General features: G+C 48.4%; 1 protein-coding gene across 1 annotated transcript in view; it reads right to left on the reverse strand.

Annotated features, from left to right (window-relative positions):
* PEX1 (peroxisomal biogenesis factor 1) overlaps positions 1-15223 on the reverse strand; it is a 165896-nt gene that overhangs the window by 18689 nt on the left and 131984 nt on the right. The window contains 4 exon segments of the mRNA XM_030200341.1: positions 557-733; positions 4789-4892; positions 4976-5118; positions 13960-14024. Of these exon segments, the coding sequence (XP_030056201.1) occupies positions 557-733; positions 4789-4892; positions 4976-5118; positions 13960-14024 (489 nt within the window).

The raw sequence follows: 15223 nt of genomic DNA on the forward strand, positions 1-15223 counted from the left end.
CGCGTCTGTCGGCAATGCTCGTTTCCTGCTCCCTGTGCCCCGGAACGGGTTACTTCCTGTTCCAGGGCAGAGGGAGCAGGGAATGAGCGTTGCCGAAAGACGCGCGGCACCCCCCCCCCCCCCCCAGCGGCGAAACAATGGACAGCTCCCCCTGGCGAAACAACACTTCTCCCTCCCCCCCCCGCGGGTGCATCTTTACCTGCTGGGGGGTGCCGTGCGCCTGTCGGCTTCGCTTGTTCCCTGCTCCCTCTGCCCCGGAACAGGAAGTAACCCGTTCCGGGGCAGAGGGAGCAGGGAACGAGTGTTGCCGACAGACGCACGGCAGCCCCCCAGCGGCGTGCACCCGGGATGGACCGCCCCCACCCCTTGGTACGCCACTGCATCACAAATAGTCCAGAGGATCACATGCCCAGGATTAGAATAGAATCATCTTCTCATAACACTGCATTAACTACTGTGTCAGGGAAGCAATCTGTATAAAACTGAGGAATCACAAAACTTTTTGTTATTTTATTATTGACACAAATACAACCATACTTAATGAGTAAAAACATACTTGTGGTAAGCTTGATAGCAGGCTGGCATGTACTGCCTCTAACTGGGAATTGTAAAGCAAAGCTTTCAGATCAGCTCCTGTGAAATGTTCTGTCACTGCTGCCAAATACTGAAGGTCCACATCCTGTGTCAGATGCAAAGAACGGCTCAGAGCTTTTAGGATTTCAAGCCGAGAGGCCTACAAGGAAGGAAACAGTAGTTTACACCTAAGAAACTTCAAAGCTCAAAAAGCTTTTTGTTTTTTAAACAACTATTCTCCATTACTGTTAAAGCCATAGACATGGCAAACTCAGCAACAGTAACAGGCAAAGGACCTTGCTGCAGTATAAATTATCTACTCTCAAATTTTAGCCAGTGTTTCATTGAATCCATGCAAGAAATTCTGAACCAATACCACCACCATTGGCTGTCTGAGGTCACACACTATCAGAAAATACAAACAAAAATTATATATTTTGCAACTGCAAAATACTTGCCGAATATAAAAAAAAATGGCTTAGAACAAACAGCCTAAGAATAACCCCACCCCCCGTTTTATATGCTTAGTGCAAAAAATTTATAGAAAAAGGTCAGTTGTATGAACTTAATTCAATAACTGGCTGTTAATTAGTGTTAACTACCAATTAATGGCTATAGTGTTGTCACCAGTTAGCAGTTACACACATAACTGCTCTTAGAGGCAGATGCAGCAACCAAACGTAAAAAAATCTAAATCGTTAAAGTCCCTAACGATTTTAAAATAACGAAAAATGCACCAAAAAAAAAAGTCACACATGCTGAGATCGGTATTGAAACGTACAATGTACCAAAGAATCACAATACACATCGTTAATCGGCCCCCAAATCATGCGCAGAGCAGCCAAGCGTTATGTTAGCTGCTCTGCGCATGCCACAAACAGTCAAAACACAGTCAAATCACAAGCACATGGCTCCCAAATCAAACCAAAAATAAAAAAAAAGGGTCGGGAGGGGGCAAGGGCGCTCATCAGGAGCGTCCTGTACGGACGGCCTTGCCCCCCCCCCCCGCTGCTCGCCACTTTCCGCCGCTCCCCCCACCCCGAAAAAGCAAAATGCTAGCTGCCCCGGTCCCCCTCCCTTCCTCACTACTCTGTCACCTCAGCTCCGCCTCCCGACATCCTCCGTCCTGTGCCCCGCCCCCTTTTGGGGTCGTCGCCGCCATTCCCCTCCTCCATCGGGCCCCCCTCCCTCTTACCGGGCCCGTGCAGCGCCTCTCTCCTCTGTCCGAAGGCGCTGCACGGGCAAGAAGAAAGCTGAATCAGCTGATGCCTGCCTTCGCGATGGCGCGTCTTTCTCCTGCTGGGCCCGCCCCTTTCTGACGTCGGTAACCTACGTAGGTTACTGACGTCAGACAGGGGCGGGCGCAGCAGGAGAAAGACGCGCCATCGCGAAGGCAGGCATCAGCTGATTCAGCTTTCTTCTTGCCCGTGCAGCGCCTTCGGACAGAGGAGAGAGGCGCTGCACGGGCCCGGTAAGAGGAAGGGGGGCCCGATGGAGGAGGGGAATGGCGGCGACGACCCCAAAAGGGGGCGGGGCACGGACGGAGGATGTCGGGAGGCGGAGCTGAGGTGAGAGTAGTGAGGAAGGGAGGGGGGCAGGGGCTGCTTGAATTTTGCTTTTTCGGGGTGGGGGAGTGGCGGAAAGTGGGGAGCAGCGGGGGGGGGGGGGGGGGCAAGGCCGTCGGTACAGGACGCTCCTGATGAGCGCCCTTGCCCCCTCCCGATCCTTTTTTTATTTTTATTTTTTTATGTGTTTTCTGAGGTCCTTTGGACCAATCACAGCGCTTTTAGCTCTGCTCATGCGCTGGGATTGGCTCAAAGTTTGTTTATTTTTTCACTTAACACTTTTTCCTGGCACAGAGCTGTCCTAACGAGAGGTCCAGACCTCTCGTTAGTTTTCCTGCCTTTTTCCTGCGTAAAGGCAATCGGAAAAGGTTAGTGCATGTCGTTTCAATGGGGTTTTCACACTAATTGCTCATCTCCATTCCGTTTTCGTTAGCTGCTACTGTCGTCGGAAAATAGGCTTAAGTGCATGGAAAGGATAGGAAATTCTTCCCTGAGGGCTCATTTAACGATGAAAAACGTTTAGTGCATCTACCTCTTAGTCACTCCCAGAGCATGCAACTTAGAGGGGGGTATAGGTAGTATGGGTCATGTAAAGCAGTTGGGCTCACAGGTTACAGAATACTATTATTTACACGCCTAACTGCCTATAGCTTGGCGTGCCACTTACACCAGCCTTTGAGCTAGCATAGGCGCTCTCACATCTAATGTTAGGCGAACAGATGTGGAACCAGTATTCTATAACAGCAGGTTCCATGCGGAACTGCCGTTACAGAATTTGCACTTAGCACACATCGTTCCAAGTGCCTAAATTTTGGAACTGTATCTTGAATTTACCCCTTTTATCTACAGATCATCTTCATCTTACAAAGATTATGTGAAGGGTTATAAATCAGTCAGTAAGCTAAGTGAGAAGTAACTGTCCCAAGCTCAGTAAATCACAAGTAAGGTACTATTGCTGCAGATTACTGCAATATAAAGTTTAGTTTATTCTGATATTTACTATACTGCCCTTTGACAAGCAGACTTCAAAGCAGTTTACAATCTTAACAATAAACATAAACAAATAAGAGTATCAGCAAGAAATGGAGAAAGAAAGCAGGTGATATAACATGCTCCATTCACAGTGGAATGTGGGAACACTTTCATAAATCCAATAATTTTACCTCATTATAGAGAAAATATAGTGGGATAGGCCGATACATTTTCCTTACACTAAGGGGCCCTTTTACTAAAGGGTTGCCGCGTGGCAACCCCGAGCTACCACTGGCCCAACGCAGCTGCCAATGGTAGTTCTGCCTCGAGTGCACACCATTTACGGCGTTACAGAAATTGTTTCCGTAATTATTACATGTTGCCCGGTTACCGTCGGGTTACAAGGAAGCCCTTACCGCCATCTCAATGGGTGGCGGTAAGGATTTTCCACTGCTTGGCCACGTCAATATTTTGCCTTTTTTTTACCTACTGCGGTAAAATGGGCCCTAGCAAGCAGCAAAAACGGCCCCTGCCACTACCACAGGGCCCTTTTTACTGCAGCTTGGTTAAAGTAAACCTAAGTGTCTAAAAATAATGGAATTGATGGCACCAAGGGAAGAGTACAAACAAGCTATTTCATATTTAGTTCTACTGTGAAGTACTTTAATTACACGAGTTAACAGAAAACAGACATCTGTTCCTGTTCAGGCTTATCCTGAACATTTTTTCTGTTCAGATTCTGTTACTTAAACATCTTTCTGCCAGTGATGCACAGCCTTTATAGCATCCTATGCCTTGTGGTTAGTGCAGCGGACTCTGATCCTAGGGAACTGGGTTCGATTTCCACTGCAGTTCCTTGTGACTCTGGGCAAGTAACTTAACCCTCCATTGTCCCAGGTACAAATAAGTACCTGTATATAATTTATTTATTATTACATTTGTACCCCGTGCTTTCCCACTTAAAGCAGGTTCAATGCGGCTTACATAGAAATAGGGATTACAAAGTATTGATAGAGAAAATATAAGTAAGTATAGCAGAATAATAAAAAAGATAGATAGGTAGAAATGGGCAGGGGTGAAAGGAGTAGGAGAGGTATGAGCAAGGGTAGGTAAGCATTGGAGGAGGGGTAGAGGAGGCGGGAGGGGGATGGGACACGGGATAAGCAAATGGAAATTTGGTGGAAGATGTAATTTAGGTCATTGTCGTCGTTTCCTGGATATGTGTTGGGTATACGAGTACATAGGATTAGTCACATTACACTTAAAGGTGAAAACAGCATGCCATGCATACTAAAAGCAGTTTCTCCATCTACTGTACGTAAGGGTTAAAACAGAACAGAGCTTTGTATCCCAAGCAAAACATGCTGGTGCTCAGACTACAGTGATTGTGTTCTTACCTCCTGTAACAGATCTGCCTGCTCGTTGGCTTTCAGAGCATTTTATTTAGAGGTCGGAAAAACCACAGAAAGGCAGTATATAAGTCCCATTCCCTTTTCCCTTCCTTAGCAGAGAGGTTAATCTCAAAGTCTCATTCAAAAATCCTGTTAATTTTAACTTCCAAATTCAAGTACTGGTTCTCTTTTAGCTCTAATGTTTTATAAATTAGTAAAAACTAGTGAAAAAGGCCCAAGTCTGACCTGTGACTTTAACCAGTTTCTTTCCTAATGTATTTATTTACCTCATCTGGAGGTGGGCAATATAGGCATTTATCCAATCTGCCAGGCCTCAACAGAGCAGGGTCAATCAAATCAGGGCGACTGGTAGCTGCTAGAACATAAACCCCTGTAAAGAACGAGGAACAAATGATATGTACTTGCTGAGTTCTTGGTAGTAATACAATAATGAAATTCATTAAAGCAAATTACCCTGTAAGCCTTCTACACCATCCAGCTGAGTCAGCAGTTGATTAACTACCCTGTCTGTCACACCAGTATTATCATGACCTCTGCGAGGAGCAATTGAGTCAAATTCATCAAAGAAAAGAATGCAGGGTTTAGCTGCTTGTGCTCTGGAATAGAAGACAATCCAATCAGCGCAAGGCAGAAAATCTACTTACTCGTTTTTTCTCAAGTAAAATCAAATCAATTCAGAATCATTAATGTATTTGCTTAGTAAAATGCAATGCTTTACTGTTTTGATAATTCATTATGTTCAGTTACTGAGTATAATTTTTAAAACAATTTTCTCAAAAATTACTTTTATGATGTAAAGCGAATGCTACATACCTGTAGAAGGTATTCTCCGAGGACAGCAGGCTGATTGTTCTCACTGATGGGTGACGTCCACGGCAGCCCCTCCAATCGGAAACTTCTCTAGCAAAGTCCTTTGCTAGTCCTCGCGCGCACCGCGCATGCGCGGCCGTCTTCCCGCCCGAAACCGGCTCGAGCCGGCCAGTCCAGTATGTAGCAAGACAATACACTTCAAGGGAAGACACAACTCCAAAGGGGAGGCGGGCGGGTTTGTGAGAACAATCAGCCTGCTGTCCTCGGAGAATACCTTCTACAGGTATGTAGCATTCGCTTTCTCCGAGGACAAGCAGGCTGCTTGTTCTCACTGATGGGGTATCCCTAGCCCCCAGGCTCACTCAAAACAACAACCATGGTCAATTGGGCCTCGCAACGGCGAGGACATAACTGAGATTGACCTAAAAAATTTACCAACTAACTGAGAGTGCAGCCTGGAACAGAACAAACAGGGCCCTCGGGGGGTGGAGTTGGATCCTAAAGCCCAAACAGGTTCTGAAGAACTGACTGCCCGAACCGACTGTCGCGTCGGGTATCCTGCTGCAGGCAGTAATGAGATGTGAACGTGTGGACAGATGACCACGTCGCAGCTTTGCAAATTTCTTCAATGGAGGCTGACTTCAAGTGGGCTACCGACGCAGCCATGGCTCTAACATTATGAGCCGTGACATGACCCTCAAGAGCCAGCCCCGCCTGGGCGTAAGTGAAGGAAATGCAATCTGCTAGCCAATTGGATATGGTGCGTTTCCCTACAGCCACTCCCCTCCTATTGGGATCAAAAGAAACAAACAATTGGGCGGACTGTCTGTGGGGCTGTGTCCGCTCCAGGTAGAAGGCCAATGCTCTCTTGCAGTCCAATGTGTGCAGCTGACGTTCAGCAGGGCAGGAATGAGGATGGGGAAAGAATGTTGGCAAGACAATTGACTGGTTCAGATGGAACTCCGACACGACCTTTGGCAAGAACTTAGGGTGAGTGCGGAGGACTACTCTGTTATGATGAAATTTGGTGTAAGGGGCCTGGGCTACCAGGGCCTGAAGCTCACTGACTCTACGAGCTGAAGTAACTGCCACCAAGAAAATGACCTTCCAGGTCAAGTACTTCAGATGGCAGGAATTCAGTGGCTCAAAAGGAGGTTTCATCAGCTGGGTGAGAACGACATTGAGATCCCATGACACTGTAGGAGGCTTGACAGGGGGCTTTGACAAAAGCAAACCTCTCATGAAGCGAACAACTAAAGGCTGTCCTGAGATCGGCTTACCTTCCACATGGTAATGGTATGCACTGATTGCGCTAAGGTGAACTCTTACAGAGTTGGTCTTAAGACCAGACTCAGACAAGTGCAGAAGGTATTCAAGCAGGGTCTGTGTAGGACAAGAGCGAGGAGCTAGGGCCTTGCTGTCACACCAGACGGCAAACCTCCTCCACAGAAAGAAGTAACTCCTCTTAGTGGAATCTTTCCTGGAAGCAAGCAAGACGCGGGAGACACCCTCTGACAGACCCAAAGAGGCAAAGTCTACGCTCTCAACATCCAGGCCGTGAGAGCCAGGGACCGGAGGCTGGGATGCAGAAGAGCCCCTTCGTCCTGCGTGATGAGGGTCGGAAAACACTCCAATCTCCACGGTTCTTCGGAGGATAACTCCAGAAGAAGAGGGAACCAGATCTGACGCGGCCAAAAAGGAGCAATCAGAATCATGGTGCCTCGGTCTTGTTTGAGTTTCAACAAAGTCTTCCCCACCAGAGGAATGGGAGGATAAGCATACAGCAGGCCCTCCCCCCAATCCAGGAGGAAGGCATCCGATGCCAGTCTGCCGGGGGCCTGAAGCCTGGAACAGAACTGAGGGACTTTGTGGTTCACTCGAGATGCGAAGAGATCCACCAACGGGGTGCCCCACGCTTGGAAGATCTGGCGCACCACTCTGGAGTTGAGCGACCACTCGTGAGGTTGCATAATCCGGCTCAGTCTGTCGGCCAGACTGTTGTTTACGCCTGCCAGATATGTGGCTTGGAGCACCATGCCGAGACGGCGAGCCCAGAGCCACATGCTGACGGCTTCCTGACACAGGGGGCGAGATCCGGTGCCCCCCTGCTTGTTGACATAGTACATGGCAACCTGGTTGTCTGTCTGAATTTGGATAATTTGATGGGACAGCCGATCTCTGAAAGCCTTCAGAGCGTTCCAGATCGCTCGCAACTCCAGGAGATTGATCTGTAGACCGCGTTCCTGGAGGGACCAGCTTCCTTGGGTGTGAAGCCCATCGACATGAGCTCCCCATCCCAGGAGAGACGCATCCGTTGTCAGCACTTTTTGTGGCTGAGGAATTTGGAAAGGACGTCCCAGAGTCAAATTGGACCAGATTGTCCACCAATACAGGGATTCGAGAAAACTCGTGGACAGGTGGATCACGTCTTCTAGACCCCCAGCAGCCTGATACCACTGGGAGGCTAGGGTCCATTGAGCAGATCTCATGTGAAGACGGGCCATGGGAGTCACATGAACTGTGGAGGCCATGTGGCCGAGCAATCTCAACATCTGCCGAGCTGTGATCTGCTGGGACGCTCGCACCCGCGAGACGAGGGACAACAAGTTGTTGGCCCTCGTCTCTGGGAGATAGGCGCGAGCCGTCCGAGAATCCAGCAGAGCTCCTATGAATTCGAGTTTCTGCACTGGGAGAAGATGGGACTTTGGATAATTTATCACAAACCCCAGTAGCTCCAGGAGGCGAATAGTCATCTGCATGGACTGCAGGGCTCCTGCCTCGGATGTGTTCTTCACCAGCCAATCGTTGAGATATGGGAACACGTGCACCCCCAGCCTGCGAAGTGCCGCTGCTACCACAGCTAGGCACTTTGTGAACACCCTGGGCGCAGAGGCGAGCCCAAAGGGTAGCACACAGTACTGGAAGTGGCGTGTGCCCAACTGAAATCGCAGATACTGTCTGTGAGCTGGCAGTATCGGGATGTGTGTGTAGGCATCCTTCAAGTCCAGAGAGCATAGCCAATCGTTTTGCTGAATCATGGGGAGAAGGGTGCCCAGTGAAAGCATCCTGAACTTTTCTTTTACGAGATATTTGTTCAGGGCCCTTAGGTCTAGGATGGGACGCATCCCCCCTGTTTTCTTTTCCACAAGGAAGTACCTGGAATAGAATCCCAGCCCTTCTTGCCCGGATGGCACGGGCTCGACCGCATTGGCGCTGAGAAGGGCGGAGAGTTCCTCTGCAAGTACCTGCTTGTGCTGGAAGCTGTAGGATTGAGCTCCCGGTGGACAATTTGGAGGTTTTGAGGCCAAATTGAGGGTGTATCCTTGCCGGACTATTTGCAGAACCCACTGATCGGAGGTTATGAGAGGCCACCTTTGGTGAAAAGCTTTCAACCTCCCCCCGACCGGCAGGTCGCCCGGCACTGACACTTGGATGTCGGCTATGCTCTGCTGGAGCCAGTCAAAAGCTCGCCCCTTGCTTTTGCTGGGGAGCCGCGGGGCCCTGCTGAGGCGCACGCTGCTGACGAGAGCGAGCGCGCTGGGGCTTAGCCTGGGCCGCAGGCTGTCGAGAAGGAGGATTGTACCTACGCTTACCAGAAGCATAGGGAACAGTCTTCCTTCCCCCCAAAAATCTTCTACCTGTAGAGGTAGATGCTGAAGGCTGCCGGCGGGAGAACTTGTCGAATGCGGTGTCCCGCTGGTGGAGAGACTCTACCACCTGCTCGACTTTCTCTCCAAAAATGTTGTCCGCACGGCAAGGCGAGTCCGCAATCCGCTGCTGGAGTCTATTCTCCAGGTCGGCGGCACGCAGCCATGAGAGCCTGCGCATCACCACACCTTGAGCAGCGGCCCTGGACGCAACATCAAAGGTGTCATACACCCCTCTGGCCAGGAATTTTCTGCACGCCTTCAGCTGCCTGACCACCTCCTGAAAAGGCTTGGCTTGCTCAGGGGGAAGAGCATCAACCAAGCCCGCCAACTGCCGCACATTGTTCCGCATGTGTATGCTCGTGTAGAGCTGGTAAGACTGGATTTTGGCCACGAGCATAGAGGAATGGTAGGCCTTCCTCCCAAAGGAGTCTAAGGTTCTAGAGTCCTTGCCCGGGGGCGCCGAAGCATGCTCCCTAGAACTCTTAGCCTTCTTTAGGGCCAGATCCACAACTCCAGAATCATGAGGCAACTGGGTGCGCATCAGATCTGGGTCCCCATGGATCCGGTACTGGGACTCGATCTTCTTGGGGATGTGGGGATTAGTTAGAGGTTTTGTCCAGTTCGCAAGCAATGTCTTTTTTAGGACATGGTGCAAGGGAACAGTGGACGCTTCCTTAGGTGGAGAAGGATAGTCCAGGAGCTCAAACATTTCAGCCCTGGGCTCGTCCTCCACAACCACCGGGAAGGGGATGGCCGTAGACATCTCCCGGACAAAGGAAGCGAAAGACAGACTCTCAGGAGGAGAAAGCTGTCTTTCAGGAGAGGGAGTGGGATCAGAAGGAAGACCCTCAGACTCCTCGTCAGAGAAATATCTGGGGTCTTCTTCTTCCTCCCACGAGGCCTCACCCTCGGTGTCAGACACAAGTTCACGAACCTGTGTCTGCAACCTCGCCCGGCTCGACTCAGTGGAGCCACGTCCACGATGGGGGCGTCGAGAGGTAGACTCCCTGGCCCGCATCGGCGAAGCTCCCTCCGCCGACGTAGTCGGGGAGCCCTCCTGGGAGGTGGCCGCAGTCGGTACTACCTCACTCCGGGCGATGGGCCAGCCGGCGCCACGCTCGACGGTACCGGAGGCGCAAGCACCGCCGGTACCGGAGGGGTAGGGCGCAACAGCTCTCCCAGAATCTCTGGGAGAACGGCCCGGAGGCTCTCGTTCAGAGCGGCTGCAGAGAAAGGCAAAGAGGTCGATGCAGGCGTCGACGTCAGAACCTGTTCCGGGCGAGGAGGCTGTTCCGGGCTGTCCAGAGTGGAGCGCATCGACACCTCCTGAACAGAGGGTGAGCGGTCCTCTCGGTGCCGATGCCTGCTGGGTGCCGACTCCCTCGGCGACCCAGAGCTCTCGGTGCCGACGCGGGGAGGCGACCGGTGTCGATGCTTCTTCGATTTCTTCCGAAGCATGTCACCGGAGCTCCCCGGCACCGACGAGGAGGACGTAGAATCCAGCCGTCGCTTCCTCGGGGCCGAGGCCGAAGGAGGTCGGTCTCGGGGGGGGCTGTACCGCAGGAGCCCTCAGGGTAGGAGGAGACCCACCCGAAGGCTCACCGCCACCAGCAGGGGAATGGACAGCCCTCACCTGCACTCCTGACGATGCACCACCGTCCGACGACATCAGCAGACGAGGTCCCGGTACCACCGACGTCGATGCAGCTATCCGATGTCTCGGCGCCGATGCAGAGGCCCGATGCCTCGATGCACTCGATGCAGGGGCGGCCGAGGAAGATGGTCTGGACGCTGACGACGTCGATGCACTCGAAGATCCCGGTGCCGATGCCGACGAAGAGCCCGAGAACAACACGTTCCACTGGGCTAGTCTCGCTACCTGAGTCCGCTTTTGAAGCAGGGAACACAGACTGCAGTTCTGAGGGCGGTGCTCGGCCCCCAGACACTGAAGACACGACGAGTGTCGATCAGTGAGCGAGATAACCCGGGCGCACTGGGTGCACTTCTTGAAGCCGCTGGAAGGCTTCGATGTCATGGGCGGAAAAATCGCGCCGGCGAAATCAAAGTCCGAAATGACGGAAAAAGAGCACCAAAAAATTTGTAAGGGAGAAAATCTCGACCGAGGCCGAAAAGAGGCCTACCCCGACGACGAAAGAAAACTTATCGGGGCAAAAAGCTGGAAGTACGGGGAGGATTAACACGAAACCCCGGGGGGGGGGGGGGGGGGGGGGGTTCCGGAGCACTTCCCGACACTTGAAAGACTTTTCCGAAGAAAAAACACGTCAAAATAAATTTGGACGCGCGAGGTCAACTTTCCGGGGCTCGACACGGCGAAAACACGACCGTACCGAGTGCGGACAAAAGAAGACTGGCCGGCTCGAGCCGGTTTCGGGCGGGAAGATGGTCGCGCGGGCGCGCGAGGACTAGCAAAGGACTTTGCTAGAGAAGTTTCCGATTGGAGGGGCTGCCGTGGACGTCACCCATCAGTGAGAACAAGCAGCCTGCTTGTCCTCGGAGAAAGAACTCTACGCATAATAGCTACCATATTCTTGTCTTTGGGTTCATACTATTGTAGCTAAAACTTCTTAGTTGCTACTAGGTTATACAAAAGTCAAACAATATTCAACAAGTTAAAGGCCATAAGTTAAAGACTATCTAAATAACCTGTTTAAACACAAATTAAGTATGTCAATGGATCAGTTGCTCAGGACAATACTGAACCCCACTGCCATACAATTGTTGTGGTCGGTGTGTTATTCATTATGACTGACTGAACGATATATAAAATAAATAGCAATAAATACATATCAAATTGGTCAACTATTGGTTTATATTCCTGCAACTCTGTTTTTTAGGCGCAATCTCAGTGGTCTGCAAACTTCATTCATTATCTGTTACTATTAAAATCAACACAAAAATAACTGATCGTTAACTACAACTACGATTTTTCATAATCCCTTCAGGCAGAAAGGTTAAATTAGTTCCTACCTGCAAATTTTCTTTCCTTGAGTCCCTTCAGACAAGTCCAGACACCTGGGGTTTATGCCAATCTACCAGCAGGTGGAGACTGAGAAAACACTGAACTGCGATGTCATACCTTAATAATCCTGTGCAGCAGCTTGGTAGTAAGCCAGTATTCGAACAACAAAGCAGTAGCCCAGGACTTAAAACAACATTCCCCAAGAACTAAGAACCGTTCAAAAGACATCCATTAAAATCTTACTCCCTGATATTCAAATCTTTTTACCAGTCACATACAGCCACTGACCTGTTAAATAGTACATCGGTGCCTAACCGCTGAATATTGCCAGTTAGCGCCTAGCAGATAACTGGCTATACTGCATGACTTATCCGGTTAAGCGATAATATTCAATGCCTAACTAGGTAAGATTAGCGATCAATAAGGACTGCATAAATAGCTGTCCTATCTTTAACTGCTAAAAACTGGTTAGTCCTGAATATCGACAGTGTCAATGAATTTTTAAGTGGGTTTAAAAAAAACCCTCCATATTCAATGTCGCTCTCCGGAAATGGCCCGGTATTGAATACCTGGGCTTAACGCTGGTGGTGAACAAGAAAAGCTCTGCTCACCGTCGGCTGAATATTGGGCCCTGAACTTATAGGAAATCGACCAATACAGTCACAGAGAGAGTTGAAAACAAATTCTTATTACATCTAAAAGAACAAATACATAGCTGAAAATTATCACAGGGTGGCATCTGGACAGGTCTGGAGGGACTCAAGGAAAGAAAATTAGCAGGTAAGAACTAATGTAAGTTTCCTTACCGTCCCACAAAATCAGTCCAAATGCTCAGGATGTACCAAAGCAATAATTACATTGGGTAGGACCTCGCAATTCCCATTTTTATCACTTTGGCCCCAACAACTGCATCATTTTGTGCCTACAGATCTAGCCTGCAGTGGAAGACAAAGAAGTGCATGAGGGTTCAGATCACTGCCCTGCTTATTTCATGTGATGGAACCAAAGAATGTACTGCCTAAGAAGCAGACAGTCCTCTCATGAGAAGCAGGACTTTTGGGTGCTGCCATTTGGGCACCGCTGTCTGGGCCCAGTCATTTGGGTGACTATGCACACTGGCACCAGATTTTGCCATTTGGGCACCGCTGTCTGGGCCCAGTCATTTGGGTGGCTATGCACACTGGCACCAGATTTTTAGGCACCCAAAATGGTGGCATCTAAAAGTCCCTTCCCTACTTTCCCTATTCCTGCTGAGTCAAGTTGGCCCTGAACCAAACATCTCTATTTTTCTCCTTAGTAAAATGTTTACTAGCTGACATTTAAACCACAGTATTTCAGTGTAGAAATCACTGATAACCACTGCTCGCCCAGGCCTGCCCATCACAGTGACTATAATCTAAGCCCAAAGATTAAGTGACTTGTTTAAGGTCATTCAGTAACAGCCCAACAACGCATTTGCCTCTGTGTTTTAAGTACCACACTGCCAAATGCAACAACAAATAGTACTTGCCCAAAGTACATAGACTAAAAGCTCAGAAAAGTTTCACAGAAAGATTATTTGGAATCATCTGCTTAGTACAGCAGAGTCTTGATTATCCGACAAACGAGACCGATAGGTGGCTGGATAATCAAAAAGTCAGGTAATACAGAAAAAAGTGGATGAGGGCTAAAAGAGGCATAGTGAATGCATATTTCAAAAGAGGATGCAGTAACAAGTGTTTACAAGTTTAATGTGCCCCAAACATCTTGCCTAGGACTGCTGCCTTTTAACTAAACGCGATGTAAAGAAACCCACAGAAACCCACATGCATCCCATAAACAACGCCGTTACGTCACCTAGGTCCGTCGGATAATCCAGAAGGTTGGATAAGCAAATCAGCAAGACTCTACTGTATGTTAATTTTTAAATCATACATTACATATACATTAATATTCATTTCTTAATACCAGAAATCAGCATGACGTCTGATATATACAGTTGGCAGATCAATACTCACCTGTTAAAGACATCTCGCACAGCTTGTTCACTAGCTCCAATATATTTACTAAGCAGCTCTGGGCCCTGTTAAAAAGTAATGAAGATTTTATTTTTCTTTTCCTATTATTAGATTTACTGTATTATATAGAATATTGTGAATTTCCAAATCATTTTGATCTAATATCATCTTTATGTAATTATGTGACAATCAATAAAAGATTAATAAAAAAAAAAGTAATGAAGATTTGGGTTAGCTACAGGTTCAGTAACAAATGGACTGAACTGAAAGATCTGTGTAGCTGACAGTTCATTTAAAACAGGTATGCCAACCTATCAAATTCAAAGAGCTGGCTAGGTTGAAATAATTCTGGAGAGTATGCAGCTTCAAGTGCTATACACCTTCAATGCTATATCCTTCTAAAATAAAATTAAAAAATATTCAGGGCTTGTCTCTGGATGCTAAATTACTGGGTTGCAGTCTATCCTCTCCCAAATCTCTGGCAAAAGTGCAAGACTCCCATCTTGCTTCTACAAAAGGAATAAATACAACCGTAGTCACAGAGAAAACCTTTCAATTCAAATGCTCTCAATGTACAACACTAAAATACAGCAACTCTATACAGTGCTCAAATGCTTCTTTAGAGCACACTGTTCTACATAATTAATTTCAACTGCTTCAGAAGTTACACGTTATAGTTTTGACAGTCCTTGCCAGGACCACAGCGATAAAACTTATCTGCAGATTTTTATGCCCAAATCATGCTGTAAAGGTGTGTAAATACTTGTATATTCATTCTAAACTGGCTTCAGCATCACACAGTTACAGCTAGAGATAAGCCTTGTACTAGTAACCTTCCACAGCTCCCAGAACAGGCATGGATTTTAGTTTCCATCATGAAAACACCATTGAGGTTTCTTAAAGTGCATTTCTCAGACTGTGAAAAATTTATTGCAGTGTTAACAATAACTGATCTGCCGCTTAGGGACATAGGGTTGTGTGGCCGCTTGACATAGGAAATGGGAAGCCCTGAAAGCAGTACCTTCTTGCTAAAGGTTGTACAGCACCAGAGAAAGTACTAGGTATCTGGAAAGCACATTGGACCCAACTTCCATTTTTGATGTAAAAAACATCACCATAGTTTACTAAAAATTTCAGCATACATGCTAATTTTGTCAAGATGGGGGAATACCTAAAGGAGCTGCTAGCTGAACGGGAAAAGCTTGGGGAAACAGAATAGTAGCAGACAAATCTGAAATGAGTATTTTAGGAGCAACAAACCATT

This window comes from Microcaecilia unicolor, chromosome 1 (genome assembly GCF_901765095.1).
Source record: "Microcaecilia unicolor chromosome 1, aMicUni1.1, whole genome shotgun sequence".
In the NCBI taxonomy this organism is placed as follows: Eukaryota; Metazoa; Chordata; class Amphibia; order Gymnophiona; family Siphonopidae; genus Microcaecilia; species Microcaecilia unicolor.